Here is a 16951-nt window from a genome sequence, read left to right as displayed (position 1 = left end):
TGGCTTGGCTTCCCCGGTGGAGCTCCAGTATTTACAACAATATTGTTAGAAGCCACAGTCCGACGCCGCTGTTCACCACCAACAGGGAGGCTTTCCAGCCGTCGGTAGGGCTGTTTACTGTCATTTTTTCGCGGAATAAGATGCGTGTTCGTTACAGTTAGGACTCCTGTTGTGCATTTTGGAAATATTTCCTATAATGTTGGCGAGTGATATCCGTCTACCTATTGCACTGCAGTGGTGCGCAGCTTCGCCTGGAGAAACACCTGTGCGCCGCTGCTTCCTCTCCACTGGCCACAGTCATGAATGTTGAGTAGGTATGGATGCAAACCTGTGCACGAATCAACACACCAACCATGTAGCTTAGGAAAAAAAAAAACAGGAGCTATCTGCTTATTTACCGTGGTTTATTGAACGTAATAGCTCATCAGTATTTTGGCCATCTGTTTGTATGGGCTGACATGACACCTTGGCCTGATGACTGCAGCCCAGGCAGGCGTGTAATGGCCAGATGACATGGAAACAGTTGGCCAATGAGGGGGCTAGTGGAGGAATAATACTAGAGGCTGTCTGCTTTAGATGGTTTTGGTTTTCCCAAAGGTTGTGTTAGATAACCAGAGCTGGTCTGTCCTAAAAGCAGCGGGAGTATGGGGGGATGTGGGGGCGTCTTGTTGCTGTCAGACAGGATAGAGGGGAGGATCTGTTGGAGCAGGATTACCCGACCATTTTTGGTGAGAGAGCATTGTGGAGTTGTGATCACTGTTGACGCATTGCATAGAGTCCTCGAGTTTTGGCTGCTGGACCATTATCATTATGTAATCATACCCATGTAATCCAGTTTTTTACTTAGGTAGCATACGATTGCACAGACTACAGCTCGCCAAACCCCCCGAGGATCCATTTATGCAGCCTACTGCTGAGCAACCTATGAATGCCTATTATAAATGTGGGTGGGTATCAACACTGTTTACGTTTACATAATTCACTGTGTGTGTGTGTGTGTGTGTGTGTCTGTGTGCGTGTACGTGCGTGTGCGCGCGCGCTCGTGTGCGTGGTGCGCAAAAGAAAGAAAGAGAAAGAGATTTGTGTTAAATGCAGCAATGTGCCCATGACTCATGGTTTTATACAGTGCAGTACAGGGGTGTGTGGATAGCTGAATTCCAAATTGCCTTCAAAGTGTGTGTGTGTGTGTGTGTGTGTGTGTGCGTGCACGGTGCAGTCATTTTGAAGTCCACAGTGTGTGGGTGAGTTTCAGCAGGTGTTTTTTAGATGTGGTGCATAGATGATGTGTATTTTCTGTCAAACGCTTAAGAGGAAGATGTGTCACAGATGTGTTGAAGCAACGTAGCTGTGTAATGGGACCTGCGTGTAATCAGATTAACTCATTCAGCTGTGTGAACACAGCAACACCAACATTAAACAGAATCGGAATGGGTAATATTATACAGCAGCACTTAAGCCGTTAATTACAGTGTCCTGTTCTCTCCTTCTCCCTCTCTCTGTCTCTCTCTCTCTCTGTTTTTCAGACCACAGATACCCTAAGGTGCGGTGTCTGTCTGCATTTGTCTGAATGAACAAGAGAGGGAGCAGCACAAATACCGCACAGCCAGACACCATGCAAGGAAAAACCTCCCCTCGTCCCTGAGTGCTGAAATGTTAGGACTGGAGACCGAGTGTGTCATATCAAATCAGCAGACTGTTTACAGTAGGGGGGGGCTGATAAGAGCTGCCTGCCACTAGACTCACGAAACACCCTGTGTGTGTTTTAAGGCCCCTTTCAGTCAGCATCAAGCAAGCCGCGTTAACTGATCTTTCATCAGCGCTTTCTTTCCGTCAGACTCAGCGATCCAGAGAAGAGCCGAGATGGAGTGGTCACTGGAGAGCGTGAGGGAGATGGTGGCTGGAGGGATGCAGTCTATGAGGGAGTGCGAGTCCAGCGCGTTCGGCACGGCCATGTGCCTGCTGCTGCTCTTTGTGTGGTATTGTTACAGGGTGGGCCGAGAGCACAGCTCCAGCCCCCTGCGCGGGCGGTACGGCGGAGAGCCCGGCCGCGTCGGAGGGGGCGGGGGGGTCTTGATGAGTTCAGAGGGCGGCGGCAGGTCCAAAGGGAGGCAGTCGTCCACGGTGGAAGAGCAGAACGGCTTCGCTTACTGCCAGTCCACGGAGTGCTTCCGCTGCACCAGCACCGGAGACGGCCTGAACCAGAGGCTGTACCACAGCCTGCAGGATTACGCCAAGCGCTACACCTGGTCCGGCATGGGCAGGGTGCACAAAGGGGTTCGCGACCAAGGCCGATACCTCAACAGCCGGCCCACCATCCAGCGGCCGGAGGTGTTCTTCCTCCCCGACCTCCCCTCGGCCCCGTTCTTCTCCCGGGACGCGCAGAAGCACGACGTGGAGCTGCTGGAGCGGAGCTTCCCGGCCCTCCTGGCTGAGTTCGAGAACATCTACCACCACCCTCCGGCGCGGGGCGGCTCCTCCCTGCCTCCGGGGTGGAAAGCCAACAGCACCCCTCACGGGCAGTGGTGGACCTACTACCTGGTCAACCAAGGCACTCCTCTGGCGCTCAATGCCAGGAGGTGTCCGCGGGCCTGGAGGGTGCTGGGCCAGCTGCGCACCTTCATCGCCAACAACGTGTTCGGAAACGCCTGCTTCTCTGTGCTGACGCCCGGAGCTCTGATCACCGAGCATTACGGTCCCACCAATGTCAGGCTGCGCTGCCACCTGGGTAAGAGAATGAACTGCTTAGAGGGCGAGAACTGCTTAAGACGACAGTTCTCAACCGTGTTGATGTCCAGGCCCAAGAGTCTGCAGGTTTTGATTCCAACCAAACACTACAGCAGCTCATTTCACTGATTAGCACCTTCAACCAGAGATGAGGAACTAATCAGTGAAATGAGCTGCTGTATTTGGTTGGAATGAAAACCTGAATACTCTCAGGTCATGATGACACATGACTGAGAACTACTGGCTCAAGCTATGAATTGTTTTTTCTTTTCATTGCACCTGAGCTTTGATTCTTTTTCCAACTGTGTCCCTGTGAGACGGTTAAAAATAGCAACGTTTACTATTGTGTGAGATTCATTTGCAGGATGCTCTTAAATGACACTCTGTCAGGACATAGGCTACATACTGTATGTGTGGACGGACTTGTTGTCGTTCTCCTGCAGGTCTCAGAGTGCCCCCTTCCTGTGAGCTGGTGGTTGGTGGAGAGCCGCAGTGCTGGTCTGAGGGCAGCTGTCTGCTTTTTGATGACTCCTTCCTCCACAGGGCCTTCCATGAGGGTAAGAAGGGATTCAAACTAGATGTTTTTATTGCACTCTGTCTCTTTGGATTTTTCCTTGAAAGAGGATTGACCCAAAAATGGTAATCCCAGAGTTTTTACTTTCCTCACCAATATCGCCAAAGAAAAAAGTGAAGAGAAAGCTACAAATGTTTTAGCGAAAGCCGATTAGCAAATGTGATTTGTTTCGAGAATTTTAATCTGAGTGTGATTGGGGGTATTAGGAACCACGACAAGACGGGGTTCTTGATCTTTGTACCTCTGTGCCTCTGTGTGTCCAGGCAGTGCAGAGGACGGCCCCAGGGTGGTCTTCATGGTGGACCTCTGGCACCCCAACGTGGCCGCCGCTGAGAGGCAGGCCTTGGACTACATTTTTACCCCAGGTCGCTGAGAAGAGGAAGAGGAGGAGGATGGGGGGGGGGGGGGGGGGGGGGGGGAATAGCCGTGTGTGAGAAACCATGTCCAAGCAAGAGACAGATGACATTTAGCAAAGAGCAGTGTCTGTAGGATTGGGGAGCAACTCTTTTTCAGCTTCCAGACCAACGCTCACATTCACTGTGTACATATTCTCTGTCTCATACCCTCTTGCTCACCGTAACTCCTCTTAGCAGCTATCGACTGACCAAACAATGGGCCTCTTTTATCAATCTGTTCACATGCTGCTTGTATATTTACGAGTAAACTGCAGCCGTACTAAAAAGTTCTTTTTCAGTCCCATAAGTCTCAAATGTCAGTAGGTCCTCGCTCGCTCATGCAACCATTTTATTAACATGCATTCATGCGGTGGCAAGGGAATCCTTTTGCTTATCTGTAGTTTGTATTTTATTTTGAATCAAAATTCTATCTCACTGTCTCATGACGTTTCATATAGGTAAATGATGTGATAGGACAATTACAAAAGTTACAACCTTTTAATCAGTTCCCCCATATATTCAACCTTTTATTCTGCCTTACAGAAAAAGAAGTGAACCCCTATTCAGATGTCTGATAAATTTTCATTTAATTTTCCGACAATCGGGGCAAAATGTTTCCTTGAATGATTTATCGGTCTCATAATGGCTGGAAGGAATTCTGGGCTAAAATTGTTTGAAGTTAAGCTTTGATGTACATCCAGTATCAGTTATTTATGATGGATATCTATAGGTTTTTGCTTGTGGCCTGGTTCAATTTAACAGTGTGCTGGTAGAGAGCAGAACATTATTGGCATAAAGACTGACTCGTGTCCAAGTCTTTAACAAGCCAAGCAATAAAGTCATTCTCTTGCTGTTGCTCGGCGTACATGCTCCTTTTATAGCGGGGAAACCTATTGTATTAGCGGTACATGAATTAAAACCAACAGTGAAGCGTTTATGGTCCTGACCTCTTCCCAGGCATGATGAAAGACTGAATAACCCTTAAAGAAAACATTCCATTTTGCCAGTGTTATTACTTAACACGTATCTGACATGTAACACATATTACTAATTGCTTAACACTTACTGTAACACCTACATTCCTGCAAGGGCTATGAGACGTTTGATCATTTTTGTTGAGCCGATAATGAAGAAGCATCCCCTTTTTTTTATATTAATCAGCATATCCGGTCATGCTTTATCTAGAGTGGATGTTCACATTTTGATTCAAAATAAAGACAAACAAGATCAGTCAGTGGGTTTTGCACATTTTCCCTTTGCCATTTGGAACATACTGTAGAAACTTAAATAGCCATGAATGGATGGACAGTCTCCCGCTGGCAGAAAGGGGAAATGTTTGGGGTGAACGCTGTGCCCATGATGATTGATACAAACTCACAGCCAAAGTTTAGAAGCAGGAATTGTTTGCACAGTGCTGGTTGCATTTAAGCCAACTGTGCAAAGGTTTCTAATAAACACATTACATCAAGCCAGATAACAAAAACATCACTAAGTAGCTGTTACCTCGTATAATTGGCAGATCATAATTAAACACGCAAACATCATTCTGTGAGCCAATTTTTGGAGTTGAGTTGCTTATGTGACGCACAAATCGGTTCTTATACCATCCTGAATAAACTGACAACTGTTTACATATATTTAAACTTATTTATTCCTCAAGAAGGTCATTGCATGTGCACACAGTGTTATCGTAACGTTTATACAAAAAAAATCTCATATCCAAAAGCTTCCTTGTGTTTATCATTTTCCAAGCAATTTCTGAACAAATGCACTCATATATTCCTTGATAAGTGAGGTCCAATGTGAAACATTACATGAATGTTTACAGACTCAGCCCATGTCTCTGTCATTATCCCTGCCGGTGTGTGATAGTTTGTTGTGCTCCCCTTTTGAGAATCAATCCTGCTTTCACAAGACATGGTTAGATAAGCACATTTTTAGATCAAATTGTGTGAGTCGGCCTGTGCTGTAACACTGGGAAGTGCTTTTGGTAAATTTACTAAATCCTTGTAATTTGGTTGTATTTGATATCAGGTTTGTATTTCTGTAAATAGGGTTGGAGTAAAAACAATACAATCTGAGATGTTTTGAAATAATTGTCTTAAACGCTGTAAGTATTGTGTTGTCTTGATTTACAGGTGAAGTGATTGCATTTCATTTTCATTCTCCGCTCCAAAACACCAACCATGATGAAGTCATTTTGATAGATTCAGTTTGTAGGTTCTATAAAATGTTTATCAAGTGATATTGTTCAGTGATGTTTTTTCTGTTTAGTCATTCTGTAATTTTTCGGCGCCATATGGTGACGACATCCATTATTAAAGCCACAATCCTTAATTCTTGAACGGCATATCATGGATGCACACAATCTTAAAGGGTAGGATTTGTTGCATATGAAAAGTAACATTTTGCAGCATTCCCAACCCGTCACAATTCAAGATATCTATTCATTTCTAATGTTTACAATGAATATGAACATTTACAAACTGTTTACAACATCAAAATACACTGACACTCACATTGAGCTGTCCATAATTAGGTCTTAAATCAACAGTGCTGTCAGTCCACTTTAGAGTATGAAAATTGTCATTCCCCATGCATTAGCTTTATACATATGATGGGGCTTCCATTTTGTTTACATTTGGATTAAGGATTGGGCCTTTAACTCATTCTTGTGTGGATTTTGAACAGTATTTCTGTACATTTAATAAATGGCCAAGTATCTTATTTAACCATTTGTTGTCAGACGTGTCACTATTACACAGATATGAAGCAAGAGGTAGCCTTGCATTTATTTTTAGTCCATGCTGCTGAATCAACCAACTATAAGTGCTGTTTCATACAGCTCTTCTCTTCTTTCCAAAGTGTACAATCTGAAAAACTGAACAGTTCACGCATAAAGAATAAAGGACCTCAGCAAATGCTCTTTGTAGAAATATACCACTCTGGTATTGATAATAGACTTTGCAATATGACACCAGCAGAGGACATTTGTGTTGCTTACTTGCAACCAGATGCAGTTTTATATTCGTGGCACAGGGAGGCGCAGGCATGCAATGACATTTTCCGAGCTCTGTTTTCTCCATATAACAGCAGTTATTTCCAGTCAGAGCTGTGCTGCCTTGGAAGGATATGAAGCCAAAAAGCACTCCGATGCTGACTGAGGCAAAAAATATGTTCCTGTTAAATAAAAACAGCAGTTTCAACAGAGCCTGTTCATGAGTCTTGTGAATTAGGAACGGGTTCATATTAGGCCCTACAGCTGTCTGTGCAGCCAAGCAAATGGAATCACAACACAAATTCGAGTCTACAAGTGCTGCCATTATTTCGGCATTCTTCACTGGGAAAGGCTTTTCTTCTTCTGGTCATATTGTGTGATAAAATTCAAGGCTCATGAGTTCTGAGTTTTCTGACTGCTATTAGCGTTTCCCCATCTAAAGCCCCATAACTTCTATTGATACCATCTATCAATAGAAGGACGAGTTCTGTGTTATTATTGATGATTATTAGCATCAGCCTCTCAAGTTTCCATCAAACTTGAGAGGCTGATGCTAATAATCATCAATAATAACACAGAACTCGTTTAGATAGGCCTTAGTGCTTATATGATACAGACAGGGAATTGGTTGGTTGCGGTGTCATTAAAGGGTAGGACATCAGAATAGTGAGCGTGACTGTGTGTGACAGTGAGTGTGTGTGAGTGAGAAGGAGAGAGAGAGAAAGCAGAGAGGTGTTGCAGGGTGAGATGGGAGAACAGTTTGAAGCTCCAGGCCATACACAGAGATATGTATAAGGATTAGGCTACTGACAAACACACAGACATCATTGAGTCATAGAGTTGCAAATACTCAGACGGGCCTATAGGGCGCAGAAATGTAATAAAATTTGTCTTTCTATATAGGTCAGAGATGCATAGGCGAATCCATTACCTCCTTATTTAGTAGTCTAGCCCAGTGGTTCCCAAAGTGGGGTCCAGGGACCTCTAGGGGTCCATGAGGGGTTCCAGGGGTCCCCAACAAAACAAAGAATAGTTTAATTTCGATTTCATTTCTTTAACTTGCAAATGAGCACAACCAGAGAATGTGTAAGGATAAGTATTTTGATCATAGGTTTCACTCTGTTCATTGTGGATCACCCCACCTATGCAATTCTATAGCCTACCAATAACAAAATCTCATGTGGTTCCTTGGGAAATCTCAGCAAAGCAAATGGGAGGTCCATGGTCTAATGTATATCTATTTGGTGGCTCTTTGCCATGAAAAAGTTTGGGAACCGCTGGTCTAGCCTACTATCCTCCACACCCACATCATTGTCAAGATGTCAGAGACTAGCGTTCACATCAATGAAAAGGTGACGCGCTCTGCAGGGACGTGTGTGCCCCGTATTTCGCTGTCTGCGCGCGCTCCGGCCGCGCTGCCGCACAGCAATCAGGTGGTGAAATGTAACTTAACGCGGGCAGGCTCTGCTGCAGATTATGGGTCGACAATGGACAGAAAACGACAGTCTACGCTGTCAATGATCAACCCACCGAGACAGACGAGACCGGATCCGCAGCGATGAGCTCCTCCTTCCCCAAATCCGAATCCACGACCTCCTTACTGAAATCATCCTCGGCGAGGAGACCGACACACCTCCCTGAACGCACAGCGGAAAGCCGGAGAAGTCAGCATCAGCATCAGCACCAGCACCAGCATCATCACCGTCCCGCCGCTCTCCAGAGCAGCAACACCGCCGAGGAGTCCTTCTGGTCGGCCGAGTGCGACGTCAGCGCGAGGAGACCCCTGTGCCACCCCTCCCTCCTCAGCACCCGGGACAATACAACCACCCGGGGCAAGAGCAGGTCCCATGCCCCTCATAGCCAAGTTCCCGACCCGTCGGAGCCAAACGGTGACGCGGACCGAGGTGTGAGGGAGCGCTGCAGGTCATCCAAACCCACACACCGGCACCACCGCAGGAAGCCCAACCGGGAGGAAACCCAGCCACCGGTGGGACCCCCTGAACCCGAACATCACCGTCGCTGTCACACACACACCCGCGCGGTCCCCAGGGTCCCCTCTCTGTCGGACAGCAACGATGATACGGCGCCTTTCTTTGAGCCGAGGGACCGCAAGGGGGCCAGTTTGTCCAATAGCGGCGGTCAGGTCAGCAGTCCGTCCCCGTCCTCCTGCTCCCTGGTCCCGCTGTCCAGCAGGTCCTCTCGCCGCTCGCGGAGGTCCAGTGCGGCGTCTTCTGCGTCTGATGTCAATTTGCGCACCATCCTCAATTCACTCTTCGGGCAGGTAAGGGCCTGTAGTACAAGTTATGGGACATCAAGTCGATGCATATCACAACATTGCTAAAAACATAAAGGCAATTAAATGCCATATCTTCAGTTGGTTAATGTAGCCTAAATCACCCCACCTATAATATTCCTAAGACTTTTAGTGTCTAAGGTGCAGGGGTGCTACAATAAATTCTGGGCCCCTGACCCCCCCACCCTAATTTATCTAACTTGATAAAGTAGTGCCCCCTCCATCCTGGACGTGCTATTGATAACTCAATAGTGAGTTTGTGGTGACCTTATTGGACTTTATGGCATCTTTATCTCCTGGTATCACTGTAATGCTCCTATAGGGACTTATAATGGATTTATGGTACTACATTCTGGTATATTTATCTGCTATGGTATCACTAGCTATAGGATTGTCTGTGGTGTATTTTTTAACCTATAGTGGCTGCATCATATTTTAAAGTTTTGGTGTGGTAATTGTATAGTGTCCTTCTAAAATTGTATTATAGGATTACTACAGTTCTTTTTTGTAAGGATTGAACTGCTTGATAGGCTTCTGAAGGCAATTCTCAGTTGGTACAGCAATTTTTTTTAACACTCGTTTAACACTTGTTCTTTGTGGTACAGGCTTAATCTCACTAAGAAAATATTCACTTGCCTTAATAATAGATGTTCCTGTAAAGCACTGAGGCACACCATATCTGTTCTGCTTATGAACTACAAGAGCAATTTGTTGTTATTCTTGTTGCAAAAGTAACACAGATGTGAAGTGGTTAACTGTGCTTGTGCCTTCAGTGACGTCCAACCCACAATCAATATAGGCTAGTGTGGTCTGTGATGCAGTCTGCAAACACTGTCGTTATTGGACAGACTTATAGAGGGAAAAGTATCTTCTACATATTCATTTATTATGTAATTTATGGATACAGTGCTACCTCCTACAGATTTCCTCAACCAGGCAGACTTGTCGTCACTGACTGTTTATTGAAAGTCGATGTGCTGTGGCTGAATAAAGTGTGCCGGTACAGACAGAGAGGTAGAAATCTCTGTAGTGCTAATTTGTGTGTGGCTGGAGACCAAGATATATTCATGTTTCTGCGTCATTTAATCAGAAAGACCACAGTGATTTGTGTCTTTGAAGGAAATCACTTTGATGTGCCTTGTGATGATGAAAGGAACATTTTGAGTCGATCGCATCTCTCACAAAGCTATTTATACAAATGAATCATGTGATATTTGAGGATAAAGAGTTCAGCTAACTATATTAAGCTTGGATTGTTATCAGTGACACATGATTTCGCATCATTTTGGCCCACAGAGCTGAAGGGCTCTCAAAGGAATTGGTTTCATGAAGGTCCACCTTGCTGCTAAATCCCCTGATATAATATGTTGTATATGAGGGAATCTTGCCAATCTCTTCCACAGCATTCAGAGTGGGTGTTATTCTAGTTGCCTTCATATAGGGTGTTTGGCTGGATTTTAATTTGAGAATTAATCGGGTCGCTGATTTCTGAACCTCTTGGCCATCGAATGGGCTCAATATGGAAAGATGGAGATCGGCTATTGGGGCTCCAAGGAAGGAAGCCTACTTGTTTGATGAAAGCCTATTCTACAAATATCCTGTGAGTCAGTCTGTGAGCAGGCCTGTAAAAACATTAGCGTGACCTGAATAAGGTCTTTGATGAGACAGCTATGTGGAGAGGAGCTGAATGACAGAAATGTAACACATGGTTTGAGATCCTCACACTGCCTTTGGCATTTCGTTTGAACAATGCATACAAAACAAATAGAGTTATCATTTGGTTGCACTGGCTCCATGTCATTTAGGTTTCTGGACTAGGCAGGAGGGAAATACATGCAAAACAGATGGGAGACCAGGCACCTGGGGACAGAAATGGTTTTAAAACCCGCATGAAGGGGAAGCATTAGCTTTCTGCATTTGGAAAAAGATTGCTTTATTAGCCCATTGTCACACTGTCATTGTAATTTGAATATTGAATATTTTAATAATCGTACAGTATACATGTAGCGCTATACACATATGCATTTCATCAGAAAGCACTGTAACTGATGGATTATAACTGAATGTGATTCCAATATGAATGCAATACTATTTATTCCTGCCTCTCACCATCTCTACCTCTTATCCCCTTTGGCTCCATGTGGCTGCGAGGTCAGAGTGACCTTGTCTTTGTTCACAGAGGGCAGTGGATGATGAGTGTGTGTGTGTGTGTGTGTGGGGTGGGGTGGGGGGGGGTGGGGGGGGGGGGGGGGGGTGTAGTGGAAGACAAGAAAAACGGAGCAGACCCAGGTACAGCTGTATAGAAAATAATTGTTTTGTTGTTGTGTTTGGAAATCAATATGTGAATTCAAATGCAACCTTTTGAGAGGGACTCAGTGTTGAGAGGCAGGTGAGTGCAGGTGAGGAGGAAAACAAGACTGGAAATAGGCCATTGCATACAATGTGTTCTCAGTCAACTTGCCTGGTACAGATTTCCATAGCCTAGAAAAAATGAACGCCTTACAATATTTGTGCCGAACCAAAGCAAAGGTTACTTGTTAGGTGCAGCTTTATGGAATAGCTGACTATATTTACATGCATCCTCTCACCCCATTTCTTGCTTATCCTTAAACTATTTCACTTGTTGTATCACCTCTGCTGCTTATTGAATAACTATAATAGTTTGGCCACTGTGACAGCTGGGTGAAAATAACTTGCAGACAGTGGATCATCCTTTTTTCCTATAATAGGCATAACTCTCCATTTCCCTCCTTGCTCTGCTTCCCTCCCTCATGCAGTTTCTCACCCTCACTCTTCACTCTCTCTCTGTCTCTCCCTCCCTCTGTGTTAGTATTACCCCTACCACTGTTAGTTTCATTCACACTAGCTAGTGGTACCCTGCAGTTCACTACTCTTTCAGTCAGGCATAGACACAGGTGAACACCCACGTCTTCATGGGTCTTGCTGAAACCAGCTCTCCTCTCAAAACCCAAACTGTAGACTTTACAGAAGGAAGGTCCTCATGCTCTTTTTTAGCACGTCTTTTCTCCTTTGGTATGGGAAACTGCTTAGAATCGCCTCTTAGAAAGGTAAGATCGTCATCTTTGTGATGCACTCATAGCATGCAGCACCCTCTTTTTCTCAGTTAAAGGTTCCATTTGGTGGATTTTGTGGTGTGCAGTTCTGAATTGAAATGATTATGTAAATACACATGAAGGGTCTCAAACTGAAATATATCTCATTCTAGTGGGGCGTGAAACTGAACAGTACCAGGACTTTCATGCAAAATTTGTTGACGACGACGCTTGATTTAGTAGCACTCCACCGCATACAGCAGTTGTGGGCACTGTTTGTTCTTTCTGTTTAAAAGTGCAAATAGAGTCAGTCATCATATTTCAAAACCACTAGAAGAGTCTTTTTATACCCATTATATCCAAACATGGGCATAGTTGTGAGACATGCCTTGCCTTGGTTTAAAATGATCAAAAATCAGTGTGTATCATGGTCAGACTAGACTCAGCTTGGGTTTAGCATATGGAGTTAGGAGCTAAACAACAACCCGCACTCCTTACTATTGGTTGTTTGTAATGTTGGTAATCTAGGAATTTAAGGTTACTCCACCGCTGCTCTCATTGTAAGTGGCTCTGGAGTGTAGCTGTCAAACTCCTGTTAGATTAATGGACCTTTGGTGCTCAACACAAAATATTTTCTAACCAGGACTGTATGTCTCGCAGAGGGCAATGTCTCCTAATGTCTTCAGAGCATAATGTGTTCAGTACATGTGCAGCCTGCTCCCTTGTGCGAAATCTTTTCTCTCCTCTGCTTCTATGTGTGTTTACTGTCCCTGTGACAGTGTATAGGTGTGAAGTGCCAGTCCGTACAATGTGGCAAGTAAACTGTTATGAATAATGAGCGGAAAGTTGGCAACATGCTATTTTATTGATGTGGCAGATTCATCTTCCTGCCATGTTCCTCTATTTTACACGTTCTCTCCCTCTCTCTCTCTCTCTCTCTCTCTCTCTCTCTCTCTTTCTCTCTCTCTCTCTCTCTCACACACACACACACACACACACACACACAGAAGATCCTGTGCACTCTTACAGCAGCACAACATTTAGTCTACAGTCAAGAATATAGAAAGTCGACATTCACTGACATGGATATCCTCCTTCACACCTCCTCTCTCAACCTGTATTTCTATGTCCATTCTGCTCCGAAACTGCTACGGGTCTCTAACACTGTCTCTGCCCCCCCACCTGCACCCCTCTGGAAAGATGCTCCGGGACGCTGAGAGGGGATTCAGAGGGGTACTGTCCTGTGAGGAGAGGGGCCAGGCAGGGGGTCTTGGGCCCTATCAGGAGTCCCTTGTGTCCATGACACAAAACTGCGCTCTCATGAGCAACATACTTGGGCAAACCTGTATCTTCCTGAGTAAAGGCATGGCCAAGAGCAGGCAGGCTGTACGTAAGTCTAGACACACACACACAAACACCCTTTTATCTGCTACTGTCTGCATTAAAATCAGTATTAAAGCTAACCTGTATAGGATTTTTCTTCTAAATATATAATTTTCAAAAGAACTGCGGCAACAACTATCAGCACTACATTGTAGACATCCTTTGAACTATTTTCTATTGCCATATTTTGTTACTTCCACTGCTGCTTTTGAATGGTGTCTTACCAACTTTCTGGAAGGAACTTTTTAGATTTGCCTGGAGATTCAATCTCAGCTCCTAAAATGCTGCAAGAAATCAGTCATAGAGGCTTCTGCATGTAACAGCAGCTATTATGTTTGTTTGTCACATTACAATGTGTCATCACAACCAATTTCATAACGATATAATGACGAACAATGAGCATACATGATATACATACATGAAAAGTACATGCAACTTCTTTAATGAATCCACCCATATGATGATTATGTGTGATGTTCCAACATGCCTATGCAGTGTGCATGTAGTAAGGTTTTTCAAATCTAGTGATAGGACTGTAGATCAGGTCTAGGGTCGAACAGATACTGTATAGTGATGCAAGTATTTGCACAATCCACATCTCAGTTGTCTCAAAGCTTCAAAATCCTTCTATAACTCCTCTGCTTCTCTTTATCTACATCTCCTCCTTTGTGATTGATGATTTAATAAGGGAAATCAATAAGGGATAATGGCTTTTCCTAGATTCACCTCATCAGTGCACTAAATGAAAAGAGTAAGTGTCCTAATATTTTGTGCATTCAGTGTATTTAACCAATGATGCCTGTGTAAAAATGACACAACAAGGAGATTTTAGCACAATCACATTATTAACTTGACCTCAATTACAATTAGGCAAATTTTAAGGATCCTTTCTGAAGATGTTTATCTTTCCTGCAACCATCAAAGAAAATCATAAATTATACCAATCATAAATATTAGTAATGCACCTAAAAATACTTCATCGGTCGGGGACGGATCAGGACGTGGACATTTTTTATGTGAAGACTTCTTGTTTTGCTGGGCAAAGATGGTTCATCAACTGACTGATGGACTGACTTGAAGGTGGTGCTTGTGCGTGCCGGCCCGTTAGACTGGCTGGTTCCACTTCCTCGGGACCATGTGCCTCCTGTGTTTTCTGTGTCAGTGGTTCCGGTCAGGCAGTTCTTTGGGTCTGACGTCAAGAGTGAGTGTTGTGTTTACACTTCTCACTGCTCCCGCTGTTAACCCCTGAGGGCTCTGGGATATGTCTCTCTCCCTCTGTGCCCTTTAAAGGTTGCGTTCATTGTAAGCAAGCGCTGGAAAAAATAGAAACGGCCGCATTCTTCTGTGAACTCTGAGAGGATGCGTTTCCCACTCGTGCTCGATAGTGATCGGTCTATTACCGTACCATGGAACTAGTGTCATCGAGGTGTGAGAGAGCTGCATTCCACTGATGACATCCTGTACGATTTGGGGTCCTTTGCTTCAGATTCACAAGTAGATAGAAGAGATGGAGAAGCTCACTGATTTTGGTTTAGCAGTCACTCCAGTCACAGCATTGTCTCCGGTATGTTTCTTTGTAGGTTATACGTAGAAATATAGGAGTGTCTTCATAATGCATGATGATTGCTACTTTCATGTGTTGTTGTTCTCATCACTGATTTAATATTATTTCCTCACAGGACAGAGAGCTGAGGCCAGAGGAGATGGATGGTAAGTCGGGGTTCAGTTTCTCTTTCTTGGCTGAAGACATGGCAAGTCATAACAAAGAGAGCAAAGACAAGTTTCATGTGTCTCCAATCATTTCTCTGCGTCATTACTCAACAGAGTTGCGGGACGCTTTCAAAGAGTTTGACAAGGACAAAGACGGTTTCATTAGCTGTAAAGACCTTGGAAACTGTATGAGAACCATGGGATACATGCCCACTGAAATGGAGCTGATAGAACTGAGCCAGCAGATCAACATGAACTGTAAGGACGTTACTACGTTGTGTATATCATGCAAATAATGGTACTGCATGCTACAGTCTTGCTTTATAGTTGTGTGATGGTTTTATTTTTGACATCAAATTCTCTGTCTCTTTTTCTGAAGTGGGAGGACATGTTGATTTTGAGGATTTCGTAGAGTTAATGGGCCCAAAACTCCTCGCCGAAACTGCAGACATGATTGGAATAAAGGAATTAAAGGATGCCTTCAAAGAGGTGAGAGTCCGTGGATAAAGATTTACAGAGCAAGAGTTCTGCTGTCTTTTGCTCTGCTGTTCTGGTGACCTTTTCAGTTTTTACCTTTCCATTCTTAACCTTAGTTTTGCCTTTCTCTTCCTCTGCTTTCTCCTCTTGACCTCTCTCTTTCTGTCAGTTTGACACTAACGGAGACGGTGCAATAAGCACATCTGAGCTCCGGGAGGCAATGAGGAAGTTGTTGGGCCAGCAGGTGAGGTTTGGATTATGTTTAACTGACAGTTAAACCATTCTTTTATGGATACCCTCTGGTTTTTAATGCCAACTTTTTTTTATTCCCAGGTGGGTCACAAGGATGTAGAAGATATCCTGAGGGATGTGGACTTGAACGGGGACGGGCTTGTTGACTTTGAAGGTACACCAGGACATTTACAGCGCTATATATCGTACAATGTGGTACAACTGCTGCACGACTCCCTTTGCACTCACCATCTTCCATTTTGTCCCTCTCACCCGCTCTCTTCACAGAGTTCGTACGAATGATGTCTCGCTAAGACGGACAGAACGACTGATCAGAAACGTATCGGTCCTGAATGTGAAGCTTTGCCCCTCTCTATACTTGACTGAGTACAGCAGAGGACATGCTAAGATCTCTGAGCCATCCAAACCTGAATGATACTGGAATTCAAACTGCTTGAATCTTACGGAGCGAGGAATCACCTCACACTTTCTGTCAAAAAGTGTTCTTCCTGAAAAGGTCTCCAGTTCAACTGAGGCAGAATTTGCTGTAGCCTAGCTGATGATTGTCCAACTTATCATTTTTTGCACTTTAATTCTCACTATATAACTTACTGTATGGGTAGATTGCTGTCGTTCTGTCTCGACCTCGACATGGCATTACTATGTGTCTTGTAGAATGTCTCCACTTTGATGTACAGGAATGTATGAGTGAATGTTTATAGGTAAGGTGTAAAAGATGAGTGCAGTGTTGAGTGTTCACTCGTGTGCCAACTTTTACCAACACGCTCCCTTTGTTTGCGTCCGACGCTGTAGTTTTATTGGAATGTCCTTTGTGTGACATTGGTGCTCCACTGAGGAACCCATGTGGCAATATCACACCTGTATTGTAACTGTGTGACCATCTGTGATTTGTCACCGTGCTAATCCAGTCTCACAGATGCATCACTGTCTGATGCCTCGGCCGTGAAAGCAGCAGATCTTAATGGGAAACTGCACTCTAAAATACCTTTCGCATGTGTTGTTCCCAGATGTGTAAGATCAAGGGCAGTGCTGAAGACGCACGACTTTCTTTCAAAGCTTGAATCCAGAGGAAAGTGATATCCAATGTGTTCA

The 16951-nt window shown here is 44.5% G+C and overlaps 2 protein-coding genes across 6 annotated transcripts; both read left to right on the top strand.

Moving 5' to 3' along the window:
- Window positions 1-24: 24 nt before the first annotated feature.
- Window positions 25-3697, top strand: asphd2 (aspartate beta-hydroxylase domain containing 2). Of its 2 annotated transcripts, none has more exons than XM_071909493.1 (4): window positions 25-104; window positions 1524-2725; window positions 3168-3281; window positions 3562-3697. In XM_071909493.1, the coding sequence occupies exons 2-4, from the start codon at window positions 1861-1863 to the stop codon at window positions 3669-3671; spliced, it is 1089 nt and encodes a 362-aa protein (XP_071765594.1). In that variant the 5' UTR covers window positions 25-104; window positions 1524-1860; the 3' UTR covers window positions 3672-3697. The 2 variants fall into 2 exon arrangements, with proteins under 2 accessions (XP_071765594.1, XP_071765593.1); XM_071909492.2 differs by having other exon boundaries at window positions 56-314.
- A 4552-nt stretch (window positions 3698-8249) lies between these two features.
- On the top strand, window positions 8250-16152 carry cabp1a (calcium binding protein 1a). Of its 4 annotated transcripts, XM_071909489.1 has the most exons (8): window positions 12020-12050; window positions 13224-13423; window positions 15100-15130; window positions 15245-15388; window positions 15510-15619; window positions 15777-15851; window positions 15941-16013; window positions 16127-16152. In XM_071909489.1, the coding sequence occupies exons 1-8, from the start codon at window positions 12020-12022 to the stop codon at window positions 16150-16152; spliced, it is 690 nt and encodes a 229-aa protein (XP_071765590.1). The 4 variants fall into 4 exon arrangements, with proteins under 4 accessions (XP_071765589.2, XP_071765590.1, XP_071765592.1 ...); XM_071909488.2 differs by lacking the exons at window positions 12020-12050; window positions 13224-13423 and adding an exon at window positions 8250-8972; XM_071909491.1 differs by lacking the exon at window positions 13224-13423 and having other exon boundaries at window positions 12020-12051; window positions 15087-15130.
- Window positions 16153-16951: the final 799 nt, after the last annotated feature.

This window comes from Centroberyx gerrardi, chromosome 8 (assembly GCF_048128805.1).
Source record: "Centroberyx gerrardi isolate f3 chromosome 8, fCenGer3.hap1.cur.20231027, whole genome shotgun sequence".
NCBI lineage: Eukaryota > Metazoa > Chordata > Actinopteri > Beryciformes > Berycidae > Centroberyx > Centroberyx gerrardi.
Note: the sequence above shows the minus strand (reverse complement) of the source record. Positions and strands in the feature narration are given on the sequence as shown.